The sequence below is a fragment of the Saccostrea cucullata genome, unplaced genomic scaffold (assembly GCF_032062105.1).
Source record: "Saccostrea cucullata isolate Sc308-1 unplaced genomic scaffold, CSIRO_AGI_Scuc_v1 ctg336, whole genome shotgun sequence".
Taxonomy (NCBI): Eukaryota; Metazoa; Mollusca; class Bivalvia; order Ostreida; family Ostreidae; genus Saccostrea; species Saccostrea cuccullata.
This window is the reverse complement of record NW_026926997.1, coordinates 105,727-129,000: the sequence shown is the minus strand read 5'-3', so window position 1 is coordinate 129,000 and position 23,274 is coordinate 105,727. Positions and strand designations below refer to the sequence as shown.

Below are 23,274 nucleotides of genomic sequence, written 5' to 3'. Positions count from 1 at the left end.
CACCTGAGTATCGTGTAACAACTTTCCAACAATTGAATTTGGTTCGTGTTTTAAACCAGAGACCATGAAATTCACAATTTTGAAAGAGGCACCATTGCTTATCATAATTATAAACTTAGGATGCTTACTCTATTTACTTAATACCCAGAGGTAGATCAGAGTAATAAAAAGAAAATGTACTTCCACTTTATAACCCCAACCCAAAGGAACCACTGACGCTGGGGCCACATAGTTCAAAATTTTGGCAATTTTATCATAAAATGGTTGATAAATACCAAAGAGCAGATTTCAAAGCATTAATTTATTTTCAGACTATGCAACCTTCCCCCTCCCCCCCACCTGATACCCCTGACCCAGGGGGCATGAAAGTAATCATTTTGCTAGATGCACCCTTCTTCATCATAAATGTATATACTTGGATCATTGGCATAATACCCAGGAGCAAAGGAAAAGATTTTCAAAGAATTAATGTATTTTCACTATATAATCAAAAGACCCCCCCCCCCCCTGCACCAAATTGCAAAACCCCAGACACAGGGGCCATGAAATTCACAAATTTGGAAGAGGCACTCTTGCTCATCATAACTATATACTAAGTTAGTTTATTTAATACACAGGAGCAAAGAAGAAGATTTTCAAAGAAATAATGCATTTTCACAATATAATCAACAGAGCCCCACCATAACTTCAGAACCCCTGACCCTGGGGCCATAAAATTCACATTTTGGCCATGGAAGAGGCACTCTTACTCATAATAACTATGTACTTAGTTAGTTTATTTAAAACATAGGAGCAAAGAAGAAGATTTTCAAAGAAATAATGCATTTTCACTATATAATCAATAGAGCCCCGCCCTAACACCAGAACCCCTGACCCTGGGGCCATAAAATTCACAATTTTGAAAGAGGCGCACTCTTGCTCATCATAACTATGTACCTAGTTATTTTATTTAATACCAAGGAGCAGAGTATTTAACACCCAGGAGCAGAGAAGAAGACTTTCAAAGAAATAATGCATTTTCACTATAAAATCATTACCGGGTATAGCCCGCCCTAGCACTAGAACCCCTGACCCTGGGGCCATGAATTTCACAATTTTGGTAGAAGACTCAATGCTCATTACATTCATGCCAACAGTTTGCCTGCTTGATGTCCAGGAGTAAAGATGAAGATTTTTTTTTATAGATTTCATTAATTTTAGTAGTTTTGGCCCCAACCCTCAGGCCCTAGGAGAAGCGGGGACCATAAAATTCACAATTTTTGTTTTCCTTCACCCATAGATGCTGTATACCAAATTTGGTTGAAATTGGTTCAGTGGTTTAAGAAAAGAAGCTGAAAATGTTCAAGTGTTAACACACGACGCACTCACACGACACACAACACATGACACACGACGACGGACGAAAACGGATAGCAATAGGTCACCTGAGTGACTCAGGTGACCTAATAAAAAGGCAGTTTTCTAGAACATATCCAGTCAGCTCATTATTATACGTGGATGCCAAATTATCCCCCGCTTCAAAAGCGGGAGAGTATATAATGATCGGGATGTCCGTCCGTCCGTCTAGCTTTATGCCCGTCCGTTACGCTTTGGGTACCCATCTCTTATCCGCAACTCTTCTTATCACTGAATGAAATTTAATGAGACTTTTACAGAATCTTTCGTACATAGTGTCATTGTACTCCTTCCATTTTACTTTTTGATCCGACACATATATTGTGGGTTTCCCATAGAAAACATTGACACTGCCATTTCTTCTACAATATTGAAGGGTACCCATCTCTTATCCGCTACTCTTATTATACCGCTGAATGGAACTTTCACATAATCCTTGTTAGAAAGTGCCACACCCGGACACATATTTCCGGTTTCCTGTAGCAAAATGTAGCAAAACATTGACACTGCCATTCTGTCTATAATATTGAAAGGTACCCATCTATTATCCGCAACTCCTCCTACACCACTGAATAAAATTTAATGATCAATGCTTTCAGATTCTTTATTACATAATATCATTGTGCACCTAATTCTGATCTGACACTTTTTCGCGTCTCCCAGAGCAAAATATGGACTTTACCATAATAATCATATGGGAGGCGGGGGTATCATTTAGTAAACTCTGTGCTCTGTCCTCTATTTTTTTAAAGGATATTATTAGATTTATAAGGTTTCGGGATTGTTATTTTCATCCACATAGCAGGCTAATTAAGGACCGAAATTTAAATTTATTTTTTTTTTCAAAGAAGAATCTTACTAAAGGTCTTTTTTCAACGTTATCTTATTCTTCATTCTATTCTTAAATTAGATTTGGTATCTATAATATAATTAATGTTTTATACAAAATACCATTTATGCATGTGCCACATGCTTACCTGAGTATTTTCATGATCAATTTGTGTAATGATATTATATAAAATATTTATGTAAATGATACACCATTGTTGCTTCTTCACGTTGTACCATAGGCATTTGGATCGCTTAAATGCGGGAAATGAATGTGGGGTGTATACTCGTATATTTTTTTAACACATAATTTTTTTTGTAAGTCGAATTAATGCGATTTAAAGGCCTGTGCATTGTATGAAGAAAACTATTTAAAAAACTTCTGACTTATCAACATCTAGTTTCAATTACAGTAGGTGAAGTGTAAATGTAATATTGAAAGGTACCCATCTCTTATCCTTACTCGTAAGTCATCCCGATCTGCATAAGAAACTAAAACTAGAGGTACTATGGGCTCGCTAAATAATACCCCGTCTCAAATATAATGACAAAGTCCATGTTTTGCTCTGGGAAACCCAAAATAAGTGTCAGAACAAAAAAGTAAAATGGGGGACGCACAATGGCATTACATGTATGTAATAAATAATCTGCGAAAATATCAATAAATTTTATTCAGTGGCAAAGGAGAAGTTGCGGATAAGAGATTGGTACCCTTCAATATTTCAGAAAGAAAGACCGTGTCCATGTTTGTTTGCCCCTGTAAACTCAGATATATAACATGTATGGTCAAAAAGTAAACTAGGAGGTGCAATTTCATTTAGTGGTATCAGAGGTGTTGCGGATAAGAGATGGGCACCACAAAGCTTAACAGACGGAAGGACGGACTGATGGACATCTCGATTGCTATATACCCTCTCACTTTTCAAGCAGGGGGTATATGACTGGTGTTACAAGTTTCAGAAGCTAGATTTTTCTGCTATGTACTATCACTACTGAGCTTTACTTTTATGAGAGGGGGAGACCGATTTGTACAAGTGCTTTAAAATTTCCTCTCTCAAATTTCTTTTATGTTTTTTTTCTCGTTTAAACTTAAACCATCTTTTAAAACTTCCTGGATCTTCAATTTCCAGTTCGCTAGCTCTCTCTTTCTCTTTGAAAAAAATAACGGGGGCGGAATTGAAACCTGTGGTCAGCGACAATGACTACGCTCTTACTAAATTATTAATTCCTTTTGTTTCTTGGCCTCGCAATCACAACATGCTGTAAAGAAATTTTAATAAGATTTTCAATTTCGTTTGAAGAGTTCACGCACAGTCTTTAACCAGAAGTCGTATGAGTAATCCAGCTATTTAAAGTGCATTAGGTAAATCCAACACATCACTTTGAGGTATACAGCGCAACAGAGAGGTAGGCAGTCATTTGTTCTTAGCTAATTACTTTTATGGTTTGGTAAAAATTAATAATAATAATAAAAATTAAGAAAAGAAAAGAAAATAATAATAAGAGAAGAAAGGTTTATGTTTCATAATCTCTAGATAGTGCACTGATGTATGCAATTAATTTGAAACAGATTTTGAACATTGCTAATTAATAGAATATTGATTGATTGACTGATTGATTGATTGAGAGAGAGAGAGAGAGAGAGAGAGAGAGCTGTCTTTAATTAGGTCTTTTAAATAACGATAAACTCGTTAGAAATCTATTTTTAAATCACGATATCAGGGAATTTCCCTTGTTTACCCTGGGTATTGTTGACCTACTTGACCTAGTTTATACTGAATGATGACACAACTCTAAATCCGACGACTCCTCTATCTGTATGTCCAGTGTCGATATAATACTCCTTTGCATTGAACATGTGGAATAATAATCTTCTCCAAAACCAAAGGGATATGCACACAATTTTAACATATCGGCAAGGTCAATTGATATCCAATATACTAGTAATTTTTATATCTTCCGCTTGAAATGCGGGAGGGTATATAGTGATCGTGATGTCTGTCCATACGTCTAGCTGTCTGTCTTTCCGTCTGTTCAGTAGGCCTTGGGGTACCCATCTCTTATCCACAACTCCTCTTTTACCACCGAATGAAGACTTTCACATAATCTTTGTTATATAGTGCCACTGTGCACCTCATACTTTATACCTTTTGATCAGACACACATTTTGGGTTTCCCAAACAGAACATAACCACAGCCATTTTTTCTACAATATTGAAGGGTATCCATCCCTTATCCGCAACTCCTAAACCACTGGATAAAATTGAATGATACTTTCACAGATTCTTTATTATATTTTTTAGGGGGGGGGGGCACAGACACTTGCTTTGTAAACGGCCTACCCCTTCTTAAAAATTAAGTTGGCACTGTCCCGTATACGAAGAAAGTGCCTGTAGGGGAGGGGTTATTTGTGTAACTGTCACACTGAATGAAACTAAATTTAGTTTGAAAACATTATGTAAATATGTAATTTTATGTTTATATAAAATTACGTCTTTTTGATTTAAAAAAGTTCATGGGTTTCTAGAGGTATTTATATAAAGTCATTTTACCAAACGTTGGCATTTCATCACTACAAGTTACACATAGAATACTGTGGATAATTTGATTTCTTGGTTGCTGAATTTTCGTGGAATCCGAGGGTACCAGTCATCCTCCACGAATAAAAAAAACCTATGATTTCATAGTCATATTTCTCTATTATTGGTAAAGTAGAAATAACGTCCCCACGATCCTGTAAAATTTATAATAAGCAATCCACATAAATTGTCACCCTTGGAATTTTGATGATTCCACAGTATATAAATATTGCATGTAGCTGAGTGTAACATTGAAAATTTTCACCCCAAGAAAACCATTGTCAACCGAGGCGCAGCCGAGGTTGACAATGGTTTTCGAGGGGTGAAAATTTTCAATGTTACACTCAACTACATGCTATATTTATTATATTATACTGAATGTTTTATACAAATACATATAACAGTGAACCGTACGCGCATAAATTCTGCGCAGTCGCTATTTTTTGGAATACCACACGCCGTCAAGCAATGTTGACTGTTGCTACGCTGGAGGGCGTGGCTTAATTATTCAGCGGGTAATAGTGTTTTTTTTAACAAATGTTTCTCAACCAATCAGATTCAACTAATTTACATGAAAGTATAATATTATATTATATTACACTTAAGAAACTTTTGTTATTTCTTTGAGCAATTATTTATTGTAGGTCACTATATAACCAGAAATGGCTTACGCACAATCTGATAAAACCCCGCCAACATCACCGAGAAGCTCTGCATATGACAGACGTAAGCAATTTGACGTCTGCATAATGACGTGTAATGACGTAGACTGCCACCAGCCTACGGTCTCATCACTAGTTAAGTCATGTAGGGACGCCAAACTGAATTTCTCTCATTTAACATTGACAAGTATTCGATGTTCAGAAATACAGAATGGTACTGCCATTGCGACAGCAGTCATTGTTTGTAAACATAGCGAAAAAGAATTCAAAGATAATTTTAAAAGCATGCAAGAAGGAAATGTTGTTCTCACAGGAAGTATTGGAAAAGTAAAATCTTCTGTTTTCAAAAATACCATCTCCAATGTTGAAAACGAAGCTAATATGAACAGACTTTTCGATAAAATAAAAGAGGTAGTGTTAGAACTCAGTCAATATGATGACATCAGGCCAGAGAATCCATACACAGAAGGTATTGTAGATGGTCATTGTCAATCAAGTATGGAGACGGGAGAGAAGGAGCTGGTCTCTCAGCCGAGCACTAACGAAGGTTATTCCACTACCACTGGGCATTCATCAAAATTTATCAACAGTCGGAGTTTTGATTTGAAAGACTACAAAACAAACAGAGAAAACACCGAGATAAAAACAGCCTACACAGAGACTCCTGTAATCAAAGAGCTTACCAAAGAAGATGAAATGGGATACACACATCTCATTGACGTCAAAGGAGAGTCACTAAGGAAATGCCTAATGAATAGAGACAAATTTATCGAAACAACAACCCTCTTGAGTTCAGGCAGCTATTCAGGGTCTTTTGTATTTGAGGAATATATTTTACCAAACTTGAAATACGATGGTAGGTATATGAAACGTATGTCATCTTTTTCGAAAGTTCATTTGTGAACGTTTGTAAAATTGTAAGTGTTTGTTGTGTATATTTTGTATTCTTTGCAGAAAAACTAGAGTTAGACGAACTTGTGCATATGTTTAACGTGGATAGCTGTAAGGACTCATCTGATTTGGAGAGACATATCGTAACTTCTGTGATGAGATTGTGTTTAGAATGCCGAAATTTCCATGGCCTGGTTATTCTTTTAAGGTGTCAAAAGAGAAATATACAACTCAATGCCTTCCGAAACATAGAGCATTTATTGTACACCACAGACATTCGACTTTGCAACACTCAAGATTTGATAAATGGGATTACAGACCTTATTGAAATGATTGACCTTTGGTCTGGGAATGAAGAACTTCTGCTCCTTCTGCTTCACACTGTGATGGTGACTTTCTCGATCCTTTTAATGGCATTCAATGCCAGTCTAAATTCTACCATCAAATCTCCCACTGAACGCATTTGTAAGGAACTTCTAGAGAAAATCAAGAAGATTGAAAAACTACACACCGACAATGAGAAAATGAAGGGGTTCTTTGGACATTTACAAAAATCTGCATCTTGCTTGTCCATTCATTTGAAAGAAGTATCTGTGCTTCGGATGGGGAACTGGTCGGATGCGATGAGAAACGCCAAAAACAGACAGAAGATTAGAGATGACTTTAAGGTGTTCTCCGAGACAGAGCAGACAACGGTTATATTTGGTCTTATGAATCTGGTAGGGATTTTGTTATTATGAGAAAACTTTACCTTTGTATTTCTTTGCTAAATAAGGCAAATTTCTGTACCAATATATAGATAACGAACAGTAGTCATGCTCATTACCCAGTTCAAATATCAAGCAGAGCAAACACAGGCAAAAAAATTCGGTGTTTAAAGGTATGAAAAACGCTGATATTGTATTGACCATAGAAGTTACGAAATAGTGGCTTTTAAACGTGAATATTGTTTCCTGTTTGATCAACTTATTTGTCAATAGGTTTGTCTTGTCTTCGAAATTGTTCATTAGTAGGCCATGCTCTTGAGTATCAAATCATTTCGGTAACATAAACCACATTATGCAGTTATATATTTTATTTGGTTACCACTTACATTACATCATTTCCAGTAAAATATCCAAATATAAAACATGTTTCAGATTCTTTGTTTCTTTACAAGGTTATACGTCAACCGGAGGGAAACCATGCTTCTCTCTTTGATTTATTGGATACCTGCTTGAAGACAACTTTAAAATTAAAGAAAAAGGAGAAGAAAGACAATTTTGAACTATTTCCCAAGCTTTATCTGATAACGAAGATGGTGTACAGAATTTTAAAGGTGTCTCCTTTTCAAGGTACTCGTATGTCAGATTTCTTTTGTATCATTATTCCAATTGGAAACACATATAGAATTACTTCTGGTCATCCGTTATTCTTTCTTTTTTATAGCACAGCACTGCTTGAGTTTACTTCAGTTATACATGGATACCGATAGAGTTCATCAATCCATTCGAAAATACCTTCTGAATGAAATCTCGAGTTTGCTATTTCACAAAGAAAAACAGATAGTCTATGAAATATTTTCAATGCTGATCAAAAACAATTCTCATTCTCCTTTTGACCTAAGACAAATTACAGTTTCACATGTGGAGAAGCTACTTCATCCATTGAACATTTCTATTGAAAAGGATGAGTGTGTAACCAATGACAACGCTCCCGTTCCACCCAATTGGTGTCGGTTTTCTGGGACTATTAATGACAACAAAGACGTGAACATCCAAATACTTCTACCATCAAAGAACTGCATAATGAAGGGAATCATGGAGGATTACAGAGAAAACTCAGTTGAGAAGGATATAATGAGAGACCATGAGAAACAAAGAGACATGCTCCACCTACTGTGCAGGGAGGGTATGACGTCACATGTTCTGCCACTGGTTGGATTTCAGTGTCGACCTTTGCCATTGTTCTTTGTCACGCAGACATCACGAGACAGTATGTTGCTTTCAGACTTCCTTCTCCAGAAAAGAAGCATCAAAGACTGGTTAAGTATTCAGAAACTTAGTGCCATGGCCGCTGACATCATCAGTGCAGTGGACTTCCTTCACTTTAAAGGAATCGTTCACAGAGGACTCACGACATCTAGCTTCTCTATCAACAAAGAAGGACAAATCATTATATCTGGTCTTGTTACCGCATCTGAGGGTCACAGCTCGGAATTTGTCGCAGGTAGTATTGCACATCAACGAAAGGAAAATTGAAATCAAAAACAAAATAATTGAATAATAAATGTTGATTGAGTGGACAAATGACTGTTTTTATCCATTTTCAGAGTGTAATCTTATTCCCCTGAGATGGTCTGCTCCTGAATCGATTCTTAACGACCGATTCAGTACTCTAAGTGATGTTTATATGGTGGGGCAGGTTATTTACGAACTGTTCACACATGGTTGTCACCCTTATACCGAGTTGTATGGATACACGCTAGATGACGTATTGCAATTGGTAATTATAATTAACATATCAAAGATATTTAAAATACCCTGTATATCAATATTAATAACAATGTTATTTTTATTAAGTATTATTTGAAGTTGACCATTTTAAAATTTAGATCATCTTCCAAAACCTTGCACCGAGGCAATGGCCATGCATTCCTAGGGAGATCCACGAGATCATACTAAAGTTTGTGGACCCCAATCCTCAAGCTAGACAACCCTTGAAGAGCGGTCTGCAGCAACTGAATAACTTTTTAGCCAGATCTTCATCAGGTGAACACTGAAAACAATTCACTTTTATAATTATTGATCAGTTTGTATCATTGCAACTGTTCTCAACTGCTCTCAGTTTGAAAGAGCAGCATCACGTTTTCTATGATATCCCTTAAAAGTGTGAAATATTTTACAAAAAATATGTGTTGATGTATTTATTTCAATTGACTTATTTGGTAATGACCAACATTTACCCCCAACTTTGACGGAGAAATATATATTTATGTTCTAAAGAACGGGAATATCTGCAGACTTAAAAGCACTGAATATTTTCATTAGCAATGACATCATATGTTTGAAATGTCGTCAGGAAAATGACCAAAGTCTAAAATTTTCATGATTTCTACAGAGAAAGGTATAAATTACGTCGATAATTTAAGTAAAAGTCACCATATATTTTGATATAATGTGTAGAATGATAAAATAAATGAAATAAATAAATATTATACCGGAGCAGGCCTGTGCTCTATAAAGTTTTTGGTAAAAATTGTTAAAATTTTGTCCATTTTGCCCTCTTTCTGAAAAAAAAATAATTAAAAATCCGACTAGTTTGTGACATCATAAAAATAAAGATTGTCAATAACCTACTCTGAAACTATATTATGTTTTGTCAATTCATATTTCTCATACAGTGTATACAATTCAACACATTTCAGTAGAGAACTTTTCAAAATATGACTTGTGGGGGGGGGGGAATATTCAGTATACCGCATATAGTCCTTTGTAATTTTTAAACTCAATTCTCAAAGGATCCAGAAAGAGACTGAGCAATTCGCACAGAGAGGACATGAAGTATCCAGATCTGGACCCATCACAAAAGGAACCACAGACGGTAAGGGGTAGAACACAGCTTATCAGACTGGCTGAGCAGTAAATAAAATTCTAGTGAAATCGTATTATGTAGAATTAACATTGAATACTTACTAATATTCTATATTGGTATTTGAAGACTACACAAAAGAGCACATTCTACCATTACTATTGTGCACTGATTTCATTCAATTTTCTGTTTCTAAAATAATATTAAGTATTCAGAGTGCAATGCAAAGATAATACTTTTAAAACAATCTCACTGAAGTGTCAGAACCACATTTGTCGTAAAGGACTCAACAAGTCTTGTGTTTGTGAGCGCCAAAGTAGCTCTATCCTGTGTATTTATAATACATGATTCCATATATTCTTTCATTTCTTCACTTATCTTACGAATTTCTGTCAAGGTTTGCATGATTTGCATGTTTAATGCATGAGAATATTGCATGATTATGTTTTCAACACTCAGGAAGTACCAGAACTTATTAAGCAGCTTAAAGGTCGAAAAGAAAGTGAGTACTTCAGTGTCTTTCACATATGGTGCACTCCTTATACACGAATATATACAAAAGTAATAATCTGATCTTATCTTATTATTAACTTTCATGCACAAAATTATTTATTCAGATATGTCTTTAATTAACCTGATTAGCATTCTTTCACTTTCAAATATTACTGTTCACAAATTATATTGTACTATCGTACATTTCTTTTATTCTTACCTATACCTTCCGTTTTCCCATATCGCTAAGATTATTCAGGTTTTATCTCAATTTATCTCGTTCTCTTGTGTTAAAATTTTAAAAGTTCTCTATAGGTTATGGGGTTTAATTTAACTTTGAGATAAATAATTGGAAATGTGTATTAATTATTGTTAGATGTACATTTATTCATACCTAGTATATTGAAATGTTCAAATTATTGATATTGAGATAGGATATTCCTGAAGAGGTACTGAACTTCCATGTTTTGGAACATGACCGGGCTTGCAGTATTATATACATATAGTACACTATGGTATAGCTTTACAAATTTTACAAATTCTTTGGTCGTTATAATGTCTGCAAATACACATTTTATTGAGTCGTATTATGACAGACGAAATTCCCAATCAATGCTAGATCATTGTTTTTTTTAATCCGATTTCATCACACAATACTCCGTTTATCTGATCAATGTAAAGGCTCCACAGAAGACGTGGCAGGTCAGCGTGGGATGTTTACTCCTTCTATGCATCTGTTGACCGTTTCACTAGCTGGTCGTAGCTAGTAGACTTAGACGTAAACGTGAAAGTAGCACCTGTAGTTTTTCCTGTGGTTTGCTCTATGAACAATTTATGTTATACTAATAGGAGATAAAAATGAATGGAACACAACGCTGTATGCCAATTCATCAACTTTGCCAAAGCATTTGATAGTATACATCGTCTTACTTTATGGATGATCCTCAGATATTATGGCATCCCTAACAAGGTCATATCCATCATTCAGATGCTATACATAGACTTCCAGGCAAAGTTGATCCGTGGCTCTGAACTAACAGACAGCTTCCCAATCTAACAGGGGTACGACAGGGATGTCTGCTTTCACTATTGCTCTTTACTTTCTGCATAGACTGGCTAATTAAAATCACTACCATTCAGGCAGGTAGAGGAATATTCTGGACATTTTAACAGTCACTAGAAGATCTTGACTCTGCATATGACATCAATTTCCTCGCAAAGCATTATAAGGATATTCAAAGCAAGACTGATTACTTGGTCAAGTATAGAGTAGGATAAAAAATTATCAATGGTTATTGATAAGTACGTCCCTGTACGTTCCGTTGATGGAAAGCCACTGATCAAGGATATGCCTAGCGGATCTGAGTCATGGGAGAGGACAAACAACATCACCCATAAACTAGATACCTTCCGAACAAAATGTCTCCGTAGAATACTCATGTATTCTGGACGAACAAGATCAGTAATGAGAAACTGTATGAAAGAACATACAAAGCTACTAATCTGACCAGATTAAAGAGAAACCATGGAAATGGATAGGCGATATCATGAGAATGAAATCATCAGCTATACGAAGGGTAGCATTAAGATGGACAAAACTAGAAAAGCGAAGCAGAAAACGACCAAAGGAGACATGGTGTCGATCAGTAGAAAAAGAAAAATGAAAGATCAGGGATGGACTTGGGGCATGGTACAGTCAATGTCAGCAGACAGACAAAGATTGAGGTCCTCGGTGCAGGCATGTGGCATGTGCTCAAAGCACAAAGAGGACTAGTTAATAGGAGATAAAATGTGAAGATAAGAAACAGAAATCTTTCTCAAAAATCCATTTAAAGAATACATGTAGTTAGCAGAGCAAGCACGGACCTCTATTACAGAAGTGGAACAAGTGTTGTGAAGGAGTAAACATCGTCATGTTCGGAAAAACGCAAAATGCCATGGGGGATTCAGTGTATAAATATCATTGGCCTTACAATTAATATGAAAAACGTCAGTCAGCATTCAACTTAATTTCAGATTGTATTTGTTGACAGGATCATTGTTTCGCCTATAGAACTACATATGCATATGATGACTCTGAACGAGACTGTTGATATCTTTGTTTTATGAACTTATTTGTCAGTAGTTTACCTCGTTTCAGAAATTGTTCAAACGCAGAACATGTTCTAACCATTCGTCACATATAAAACCTTTTTTAAAACCTTAAGTACGTGAGTTGAAATTTTTCTTTTTTTATTATTAATTTATTTACAATTAATGTGAATATTTGTTTCCTCTCATGCAAAACGAGTCTTTGCAAAGATTTTTATAGCTGGTAGGGATTGCATTGCTTCAGCAAAATCTCAGTATGCTTGTTGTATGAAGTTCTCTTATTTAAGAAATTAAGATTACATAGACAATGAAATATTTTCTTTAATATAAAGTAAGCGTTGCTTTTTCCAGATTTTGATTCCGTAAGATGTAATTCAGGCTGATTAAACTAGGGACTTATCTTTATGCACTAGAGGCTTCTGCTTGCATATGTATCAACTGTATGTTCAAGAAATCAATCAAAACATTTATTGGCAATGCTTCCAAACGCCAGCTTTCTCCCAACCCTGATCAGGCCTGGTTTCTTAATTCTTTTCCATCAATTCCTAGCAATCCAGCAGTACAACATATAAACGGATTATAGTGTTTGGGCATTGTCATATATGTAAAATGTATTGTGGCTAACATAGGCATCTTTCCTAAGAATTTTAATTTTTCAGATCCGATGAAGACTTATGCCAATTTGCGTAAAACATTGAGGGGTCCAAAAACAGTCCTTGCGATTACAGAGGCTGATATCGCATCAAGTGATGCTCCAATCACTCACAGAAAGGTCTGAATAATATTTTAAACATAACTTGTTTACTATAAATTTATGTTTTACTTGAAGTTCGAGGGAAATTGAAGATTAGTTTTCAAACTTTAGAATCAGAAACTGGAAGTCCAGGAACCTATTTCCCAGAGGTTCTATGAAGTATCGTTTACTGAATTGAGCAAGTCTCCTTTACAAGATATCCTGAACATATTGACATGGCCACCAAAAGTGGAGAGGAAGGAACCATATAATATGGTATTCCATTAATTCATTTTTTTAAACATTGGAAACAATGCGAAAGTTGTACTTTCTCTTAAAGAAGTAACTCCATAAGAATTGTTGGAGATGGGCATCCCCTTCCATCAGACTATACTGTAGCTTCCTTTGTCTGACTATTGAGTCCAGATCATATAAATATTCAATAAAAAACCGCATATATGATCATAGATTATTCTATATTTTGAAGTCAAAGTTAATAACACAACATCAGGTCTTTAGGAAAAACGGGCCAATTCATTACTTGGAATGATATTTTGTGAGATATCCAATATTAAGATCTTTTCAGTTTGTGGTTCATGTATTTAACAATTAAATATTCTAAAGCATTACAGATGTGATATTGGAGATACTCTTTCGGAACTCTCACTGAGAAGATTTTATGGAGACCCAGATGACCAGAATAATAACATTAAGTACACTCTTATAATTCACCATCTTGTCCAATTTATCTGTTGTCTACACGACCGTGGTTGGCTGTCACGTGACATCTGCTGTCGCCATCTTTATTATGATCATCACAAAAAGAAGGTAGTATATTCTGACTTAACGTTGTAATGAAGCAGGGATTTCCTTGTGAGGTTTACTTTTGCTATATAGCATGATATGTTTTAAACGTTATTATACAATTATAGCCTTTCGATGAGGTCAATCCCTCGATATATAGACCTTAGAGAAAACATATCGACCGAACACAAAGTGCGAGGTCGATATGCTTTCTCTAAGGTCCATATATCGAGGGATTGTACCGAATCAAAAGGCTACAATTGTTTTATTATTTTTTATCAGTTAATAAGAAATGTCTTAAAGTCCTTCTTTCTAATACTCAGTACCTTCTCATACAAGGCATTGTTATGTCATTGCATTATGACGTCACAGTAATGAAAACCAGCTGCGGTATCTGTTTTGAGTAACATCCAGTTTATAAAGACTATTGTGACGTCAGCACTATTGTTGCTTCACAGAAGAACGTTTCCAATTTTAGAAACAGCAGGTTTATAAATTCTTAAAATAGAAACATCCAGTCTGTAACTTTTTATACTTGATCATGTGATCCAGTTTGAGCCAATCAGATAGTTGGAACAATGAAGAAAAATAATAATATACAATTATAGACTTTTGATGAGGTCAATCCCTCGATATATAGACCTTAGAGAAAGCATATCGACCGAGCACGGAGTGCGAGGTCGATATTCTTACTCTAAGGTCTATATATCGAGGGATTGTACCGAATCAAAAGGCTACAATTGTTTTATTATTTTTTATCAGTTAATAAAAAATGTCTTAAAATCCTTCTTTATAATACTCAGTACCTTCTCATACAAGGCATTGTTAAGTCATTGCATTATGACGTCACAGTAATGAAAACCAGCCGCAGTATCTGTTTTTAGAAACATCCAGTCTATAAATACTATTGTGACGTCAGCACTATTGTTGCTCCATAGAAACAGTAGGTTTATAAATTTTTAAAATAGAAACATCCAGTCTGTAACACTTTTTATACTTGATCATGTGATCCAGTTTGAGTCAATCAGATAGTTGGAACAATAAAGAAAAATAATAAACATATTTACAGGTTTTCGCTCCACGACTAGGTCGTATGACATTTCTTAATCCCGGCGAAGTTCTTGATGATAGCGTCATAGATGAAGTATTTACTGATCGGAGAAACTGGTGATTATTATTTTGATTTTCAGCAAACGAAATATTAATACATATTTACGATATTGCCTTTTCTTAGATATCATATGATTTTATTTTTATTGCAGGTACCCATTAGAGACACTACAGCATGGTCAATATTCAAAAGAGGGTGATATTTACATGTTAGGAATGACAATCTATGAATTTTACATGGGACTTGAAATAAATCTAGAAAATCCTGTGTCTACATCACTTAGCTGTGTGCCTTTCTGCAGAATTTCGAAAGAAGAGGTACCACCAGTCTTTCCTCATTCCATATCTCTCTCTCTCTCTCTCTCTCTCTCTCTGATAATTTACCTAAAATACAGAGATAAGGAACAATCAACAAACACACAAATCCATTGAATAAATTTAAATCAGAACATAGACCTCCAAAAAATATCAGATTGGTATAGGTGCCACTACGGAGTAAGAATCTCCTGTCGAACGGTCATATTCGCCATGAAAACCTTGGTGAATAAGAAAAAATCCATTCACTTAAAACTATTTTTCCCCTTTTTCAGTTGGTAGGACACATTTTGTCTGGTGAGGTTCCACAACAGCCGATGTACTGTCCTGATGACCTGTTTAAGATGATGCTAAGATGCTGGAACAGAGATCGAACACAGAGACCCACGTGTACAGACCTTCTAGAGATAACGACAAAGTAAACGACAAAAACTTGTATAACTTGCATAAACATTTATTTATTCTATTTATAAGAATGATTATAAAATAAACTGCATCGTGTCATATTGCACAACCATATAAATCTTTATACATAATTTTTTATCATCTGAATATTCCTGTAGATTGTTGTCCTTATATGAAGATGGTGTGGATGATTGCTTCAGTGATGTTATTTATGAGGAGCTTGATGGGCCGGAGCTTCCGCCTAGAAACCTCAATCCAAATGATCTGTCCATTCATCCCTCAAATCCCGTACCGTGCGTTCCAGAAACTGATAATGAACAACAATTTTCCAAATTGGGTAGTGAATATAAAGGATTCACAAAAATGATCAAACCATCATGTAACACCAGTGTTGGGAAAATGGAGTTTCAATATTCCAAAGAAAATCCCATATATATGAGTACGTCAAACTTTGATAGAGCAGATACCAAACGTAGCCTGGCAAAACAAAAAATTAACGTGAGACAACAAAAGAAGCCTAGTATAAAAAGCTCAGCTGCATCATCAGAAGATACAGAGAGCATCGAGTCTTGTGGTAATCCAAGATTAGACAGCATTTTGTCATGGGTAAATCCCAGCTCATCTAATCTAAGTTCTGACAGTGCATTATCGAGGACAAATCCCGGCTCAGCTAATCTTAATTCAGACAGTGAACTATCATGGGCAAACTCAAGCAGCTCAGTTAATCAAAGTTCAGACAGTGCATTATCTTGTGTGAACACGAGCTCCTCCAGTGACATTCCAAGAACTGGCTCTGAAGGTTCTCTGTCTACTGTCTGTGCGTCCGGAGATGATGGCTCAACAGAAGAAGAGAAGACAAAATTACAACAGGGAGGCATCATTGTAAACGATTACCTAGCACCGATAGACAGTAATGAACTCCTAAACAAAAGAGGTGTTGTGAAGGAAATCGATGCAAGTAAAACTAATTTCCAGGATTCATCAGATGACGAATATATAGATTTTGATATGTTTAAAGATAACCGGGAAGATTATCTCAACCCTTTTTATCCCGATTCGAATAACAAGTGAATGTTGAAGAACTGTACTAGATTTAGAGGGATAACTTATATAGTAGCCTTAACGTAATTAATACAGATTTAACTGAATATATAAACTGTTACATTATATGTACAAATGAAAGACTGGCAAAATATAATGTATTAAAATTAAACATAAATAAATATACAAAGTTAAATACATCATAAGCATTGCGTCCATAATTGGATAATAATATTATATAAATATAAAGCTCTTTGTTATAAAATTTTGTTACCAGCGATTGACAAAATCAGCACACGTTTTCTCTCTTGTTTTTTTTAAAACATTGAGAGAAAAGAGATCAAAATAAATTAATCTATTTGTTGTGAAAAGACGGATTATATTGTTTTAGCTGCATTTTCTTCAGTGAAACGTGGGGGTTTGAAAGCCTATGATTTGCAATATCCATAATCACTGATCCTACCCTATATTCTGATGTCGAGGAATCAAAAAAAGGGCTTTCCTTGACCTTTTCAAGAAGACTGTTTAAAAGTTTCAAAGGGACAGAGTACAGTTTGGTGCGAATATGATAGGGACCTTACTGTTGAATTACATAAGGTAGTAATGAATGAAGGATATGGAGATAACGAACAGTATTCAATATCAAAGTCAATAAAACAATACAAAATAGGAGCAGAGCAAACATGGACCTCCAATACATCAGACGTGGGATCGGGTGCCATGGAAGAGTGAACATCTCCTGCCAACCGTTCACACCCGCCGTGTGCTCCTTGTCATGATCGGGAAATAACGGAAAATCAGTCGTCAATTCAGTGTATAAATAATGGACGAACAAATAGTATGAAAAACGTCAGTCAGCATTTGACTCAATGATAAATTGTATTGGCTGACAAGGTCATGGTAGAACTTACGAAATGATAACTTTAAACGAGACTGTTGAAATTCTGGTTTCATCAACTTGTCTGTCAATAATTTACCTCGTTTTAAAAATTGTTAATACGCAGATCATGCTCTTGCGTATCGAATCAACTGAGATTTAATCTCCGTATGCAGGTGATGAAGGTATATTGCTGCATAATAAATCAAAGAGACATCGTGCATTAAAGGTTTATTGTAAGACCGACCACGCTTACGTCTCTGTGCATGGCTTAAAAGTCCCATCACATTTACATTGTTACACTGTCGACTGGAAAGATGTCTAACACCATCGACTTTGTCATTACAACCACTGGGAAAGGCTGTCCCTAGTTTTCTAATCCAAAATTCTTCTCGTTGTCTACGGAAAGGTGTACTCAGTAATGGACTGTTTGTGTGGTGATAAATCTTTTCGAATATTCATGGGCTAAAATAGAATGATCAGGTAAATTAAAATGTGTGTATAAAAGCTGCTGATCGACCCCCAAGATTTATTTGAAATCGATGACCTGATATTCCTTTATTAAGTGATCTCTTGTGTTCACCAACATAAACAAGTCCACACAGATTACATACTATTCCGTAGGCAATATTAGAAGATTTGCAGTGCAGATTTTCCAAAGTTTTGGTATAGAAACTCTGTCCGGTAAGATTGTTGGTGAAAAAAGTGTTATCAAAATGTCACAGGCTTTACAGTTTTTCATAGAACATTTTGAAACAGAAGACATGGGATAGGAAAACGAATCTTCAGAATTCGAGCATTGTTTCTGATATTATTAAATATAATTTGGTAGTCCATTTCAAGACTCTTTGTTTCGCTGTTGTGCTAATTATTGCCAAAATAGGAAAGAAAAAATATAGCTAAATTGCTTCTTATTAAGTTCATTATTTTATTTCATACTTTATCCTTATCAAAATTACCTCGCTGCTTTTCATAAAGCATTTTCCCATTGTGTTTGAATACTTGCATTTATTAAAATTTGAGAAAATTAGAATGCATATTTGCTATATTTTATGTTAATTTTAAAAGCGTAGTTTTTTTTTAAAATACATTTTGGTATTCCTAATGACCACTTTTAAAAAGCAATATGATCTAAATTTTTAAAGAATTTTATTTTGATGTTAATGTGTGTCATTTTGATAATTTTTTTTTGTAACTGAAATCTTGATGTTCAATTAAACTCAAAGGTAGCATAAAATTTTTACAGAAGACTTCTTTACAATGGAATATTATATGTATATTGTGTGAGAATTGAATATTGTACAGGACGACAAAAATGAAATTCTGCTTCAATCAAAGCTTAAAAATAGTTTTTCCGTTGAAAATATGAACGATGTTTACAATCATTTTACAAATTTTTTTCTTGTCATTAAAATAGTTTATTACAATTTTTCAACAACAAAAATATCCTACATCATTTTTCTTTTAAATTGTTATTTCTTACTACACGTCACTTTGTTGTAAAAAAGAAAATAGACCCTAAGACAAGAACATAGTTTAAGAATATAAAAATTCAATAACTTAACATAATAATTATATATCGTACGTGGCAGTACTTAAATAAATTTGCGTACGTTGTCGAATTTCCTTTGTATTTTGTGAATTATCACTGGCGCCTGAGGCGACAAGCTGGACACCTTAATCGCACAACTGGACATCCATTCTAGCACTGTACAATCAAGATACAAGGTATGGTCGTTTTGCATTTTCAGCATTTACAGAATATGTCATTCAAGAAATATGCCTTATTGGTTAATTTTCAACTGTGTTTTGTTAATTTCATTTGTGTTGTTGAGTAATAACTGATGGGAGGCCACCCGATAAATGTTCTGTGCTATGTACTTAAAGTGTAGATGGACTAATTATTGGTTTATTATTATTATTTGACATTTGGTAAGTACCACTTTAATTCGGTTAAATAATTTTATATACTTTAAAAATAACGATTTAGGAGATCATTTATTAGTAAAACAAAGCGAGAGTTTACTGATCTCTGCATGGCTGATTTCCAATACTACGTATTTCTTTTGTTTGTTATCCAAATATTGAAAAAGCCAATAGGTGTTCCAATTCACGTTTAATAAATGTCCCATAAAAACTGATGAATGTTTAGAATAGCCGGGGGTAAGTCTATAAACTATAATCTGTATACTTCGGACAGGATGGAAGGTTTATTTTAATGAGGAAATGCAACTTACTTCTCGGCAGTTTCATCCTTTTATTTAATAAATTATCAGTGTTTAGTACACGTATCACCAGGCTGTTGAATAGGCATATAACAGAATGTAAGATTTGTCTTGTGTTTGTAAAATCTTTTGGAAAATATCCCAATTCATAAAAATAAATGTTATGCTGCAACTTTTTGTTTATGAGTCAAGAGGAATTAAGAATTTTTTTGAATTTCTCATTTCCATTAAAGCAATATGAGCTGCATTTTTGAGAATTTTATTTTGCTGATAAAATGCGTTATTATGATTTGTCTGTATGTAATCTAATCCCATAAGATCAATAAGACCAAAATAAAGTTTTAAAATGTTTCAGAAGAAATATTTCTGTACAACCCAATATTTAGTATTATCAATATAAGAAATCATAATTGTACAGGATGACAATAATTAATTTTTGCTTCAATCAAAGCTTACAAAAATTTTTTCCATTGCAAATATTAACAACAGACGTTTATAAATGTTCTATTTTTCTGTCATTGAAATAGTTAATTACAAATTTACAATTTTTTCCGACGTCTAATATGCAGCTCATAATTGCTTTAATAACCTATTAATTCTCCAGGAATCGTGCATAATGTGTGTAGATTAATTTACAATGAAAATAGATTTAATGACATAACCAATCAATGACAGTATTAACACGCGTTAATGGTTTTTACAGTAGGTGCATAGTACACTGTGCCCCAGTGTCACCTGTTAGGGTCGTGTTGTGCCCTGTGACGAGTGTCCTATCACGAATTAATTCTGATTTCTTTAATTTCCCATTCAAGGCTTTTAGATTAGTAACGACAGGAATGTTTCAAACTTTCTACTTGCTGTTTTAATTTACAAAAAAGATATTGTTACATTTGTATTAATTATTTTTATGTTTAAGGCGACGATAACAAACAATGCTTTTAAATTCCTTAAACAATTGCAGTAAAGAACAGATAAAAATAGATAATAAAAAGGACCTTTGAAAAAATCCAAAGGTGAGATCAGGTCCCTGCTTCTCTTGTAAATATTTCTGAATTTAAAGTCTGCTGCATGTCAGTATATAAAAAAAGGATACGGCTTATATAAAGGATAACAATGAGTGTCCTTCAGATATATATGTACTCCAACAGATTGCATCTGATCCCACCTCTGATGTTTTTGAGCTCCGTGTTTGTTCTGCTACTATTTTGTATTGTATTATGGACTTTGATCTTGTTCTTGTTATACTGTTATCTCCACATGTTTCACTGTAAGACCTGGCCCCCACAGGATCAAAACATCTTAAATTCAAGTCAAAATATTTAGGTTGTACTAAGATGTTGACGAAGTAAATCAAACTAAAATGAAAATATTTTATAATACTGTAGAAAAATGATGCTATTTGAAATTTAAAAGATTAAGTTAACAATGACATATTCATTTTACAAATGTTTGAAAATTTGACTTATTCTGCTTCAAGATCCTATGGTCTGGTCCCCATAGCTGTAAAAAAAACCCACCTCAAATACAATAATACCTTGCTGTAATGACACTCAACCCAATATTAAAAGGAATCACAAGGTGTCCTTCAAATATTAATCAATAGTCAATACATTTTTAAAATGACATTTTGAACAAAATATTCTTCACCTTTTTTTCTTCATTGCAGCATTATGTCAAAGACGTTCGCTAGATGCCTAGCTTTTGGGATAGGAATTCTCTTACTGCTAGTTATGTTTTACTCATCAGGAAAACAACCACCAGAAACGCAAACTGGACAGTCTTCACAAAAATCATATATAACTGTAAGGACTTCTAGCACGGAAGTGACGTTATGGTCACATGATCTTACTTCCTGGAAGCAGAATACATCGTTGTGTGACCATCCCAAGGTTGACAGGTCCTCAGTTCTAAATACGCCCTCTGGAGCTGTCAGTATTTCTGTGTACGACCCCCAAAAGGATATATGGGTGTCAAAGAGAATAGTGGAAACCGGTGACTTTGACGGTCGCAAAAGACAATTAGTGTTTGAATTAATAAACAACGATGAACTGGATGTTAACTTCATAGATATAGGATGTAATGTTGGGGTGTATTCATTAACAATGGCTAAGATGGGTAGAAAGGTTTTGTGTATTGATGCTTTATATCTCAATGTAAAACACGTGTGTGCCTCAATAATGCAAAATAATTTTCAAAATTCCATCACGATAGTGATGAATGCTTTATCTAATAGCAGGAAGTATGTGGAACTAGGAATAGACAGTAAGAACTTTGGCGGGACCTTTGTTGACGAGGACGCTGATTTTGTTAAGAAGAAGAAAGGAGGGACTGCCACAGGAGAGCATTATACAAGTATTTCGTCTATTGTTATGGACGACTTATTACTGTTACCAAATATTAATTTGTTCAGAAAATCTTTCATCAAAATGGACATAGAGGGGTTTGAATGGAAGGCTCTAGAGAGAGCTTCTGCCTTTTTTAAAGCTATTGACGTTCGAGGTGTTTTTATGGAATGGATCTTCCATCGAGGGAAAGACTCGGGGGTTAAAATAACAGAGTTCTTCATTCAGCATAATTTATATCCTCATGCTCAAGTCTCTCCGACGACTTACCGTCCTCTTGATGTAAGTAAAGAAGGGAATTGGAATTTCATGGATATATTGTGGCTAAAACGATAGCAATGTGTTGTAAGGTGGTATGTCCATCCTTCAAATGACAATGTTGAAGAAAATAGTGGTGTAACTGATATGAATCTGAGGAGATGGCTCCTACCTGTGTATATATGATGGGTGATTTTATTTCAAATAGAGCAGTTCTTTAGACTTGAAAAGTTTTATTTTCTCATATATCAGCTGCAAGTACTTTTGAGGGAACATATTCTGACAATTAATTATTTGAATTGGGATTTCATAAAAAACTCAGCTGCGTTTTGTTTATTCAATATACATGTATAATTTAACAGCAGGGTGGTAATTGATGCGGAATTGATAAAATTATCGAAATAGCTGTGGTGTTATGTTTGTGCTGATGGCTTTTAAATTATTAAGACGTATTGTTAATGTTATTCCTTCCTATTCTTAGTTGAACTGTTTGGTTTAGTACGTAAATTATGCTAAATGTTCTATGTGTATGTCTCATGTTCTCCTTTGTTTAATCATCCTATTACAATAAATAAATGTTTTTGATATTATGTACAAGTCATTTCAATCTTAGTTCGTCTGTTACATTTACAAACTTAATGAAACATAACCCTCAA

The 23,274-nt window shown here is 34.6% G+C and overlaps 2 protein-coding genes across 2 annotated transcripts; both read left to right on the top strand.

The window, feature by feature from the left end:
- The first annotated feature begins 3,513 nt into the window (after positions 1-3,513).
- On the top strand, positions 3,514-17,112 carry LOC134273196 (uncharacterized). The gene is made up of 16 exons (XM_062755379.1): positions 3,514-3,630; positions 5,447-6,320; positions 6,419-7,074; positions 7,515-7,689; positions 7,784-8,563; positions 8,667-8,839; positions 8,949-9,105; positions 9,855-9,937; positions 10,385-10,427; positions 13,168-13,280; positions 13,374-13,517; positions 13,866-14,069; positions 15,115-15,212; positions 15,308-15,473; positions 15,746-15,888; positions 16,034-17,112. The coding sequence occupies exons 2-16, from the start codon at positions 5,465-5,467 to the stop codon at positions 16,944-16,946; spliced, it is 4,704 nt and encodes a 1,567-aa protein (XP_062611363.1). The 5' UTR covers positions 3,514-3,630; positions 5,447-5,464; the 3' UTR covers positions 16,947-17,112.
- A 2,584-nt stretch (positions 17,113-19,696) lies between these two features.
- LOC134273195 (uncharacterized) lies at positions 19,697-23,253 on the top strand. Its single transcript, XM_062755378.1, has 2 exons — positions 19,697-19,725; positions 21,685-23,253. Exon 2 carries the CDS (start codon positions 21,689-21,691, stop codon positions 22,694-22,696), a length of 1,008 nt encoding a protein of 335 aa, XP_062611362.1. The 5' UTR covers positions 19,697-19,725; positions 21,685-21,688; the 3' UTR covers positions 22,697-23,253.
- Positions 23,254-23,274: the final 21 nt, after the last annotated feature.

Excerpts from the sequence above, each read along its gene's own strand:
- LOC134273196 (XM_062755379.1), top strand. The coding sequence starts at position 5,465 with ATGGCTTACGCACAATCTGATAAAACCCCGCCAACATCACCGAGAAGC. Across the intron at positions 7,075-7,514 it reads TATTTGGTCTTATGAATCTG|GTTATACGTCAACCGGAGGG; the intron begins GTAGGGATTTTG and ends TTTCTTTACAAG. Across the intron at positions 9,106-9,854 it reads TTTAGCCAGATCTTCATCAG|GATCCAGAAAGAGACTGAGC; the intron begins GTGAACACTGAA and ends CAATTCTCAAAG.
- LOC134273195 (XM_062755378.1), top strand. The coding sequence starts at position 21,689 with ATGTCAAAGACGTTCGCTAGATGCCTAGCTTTTGGGATAGGAATTCTC.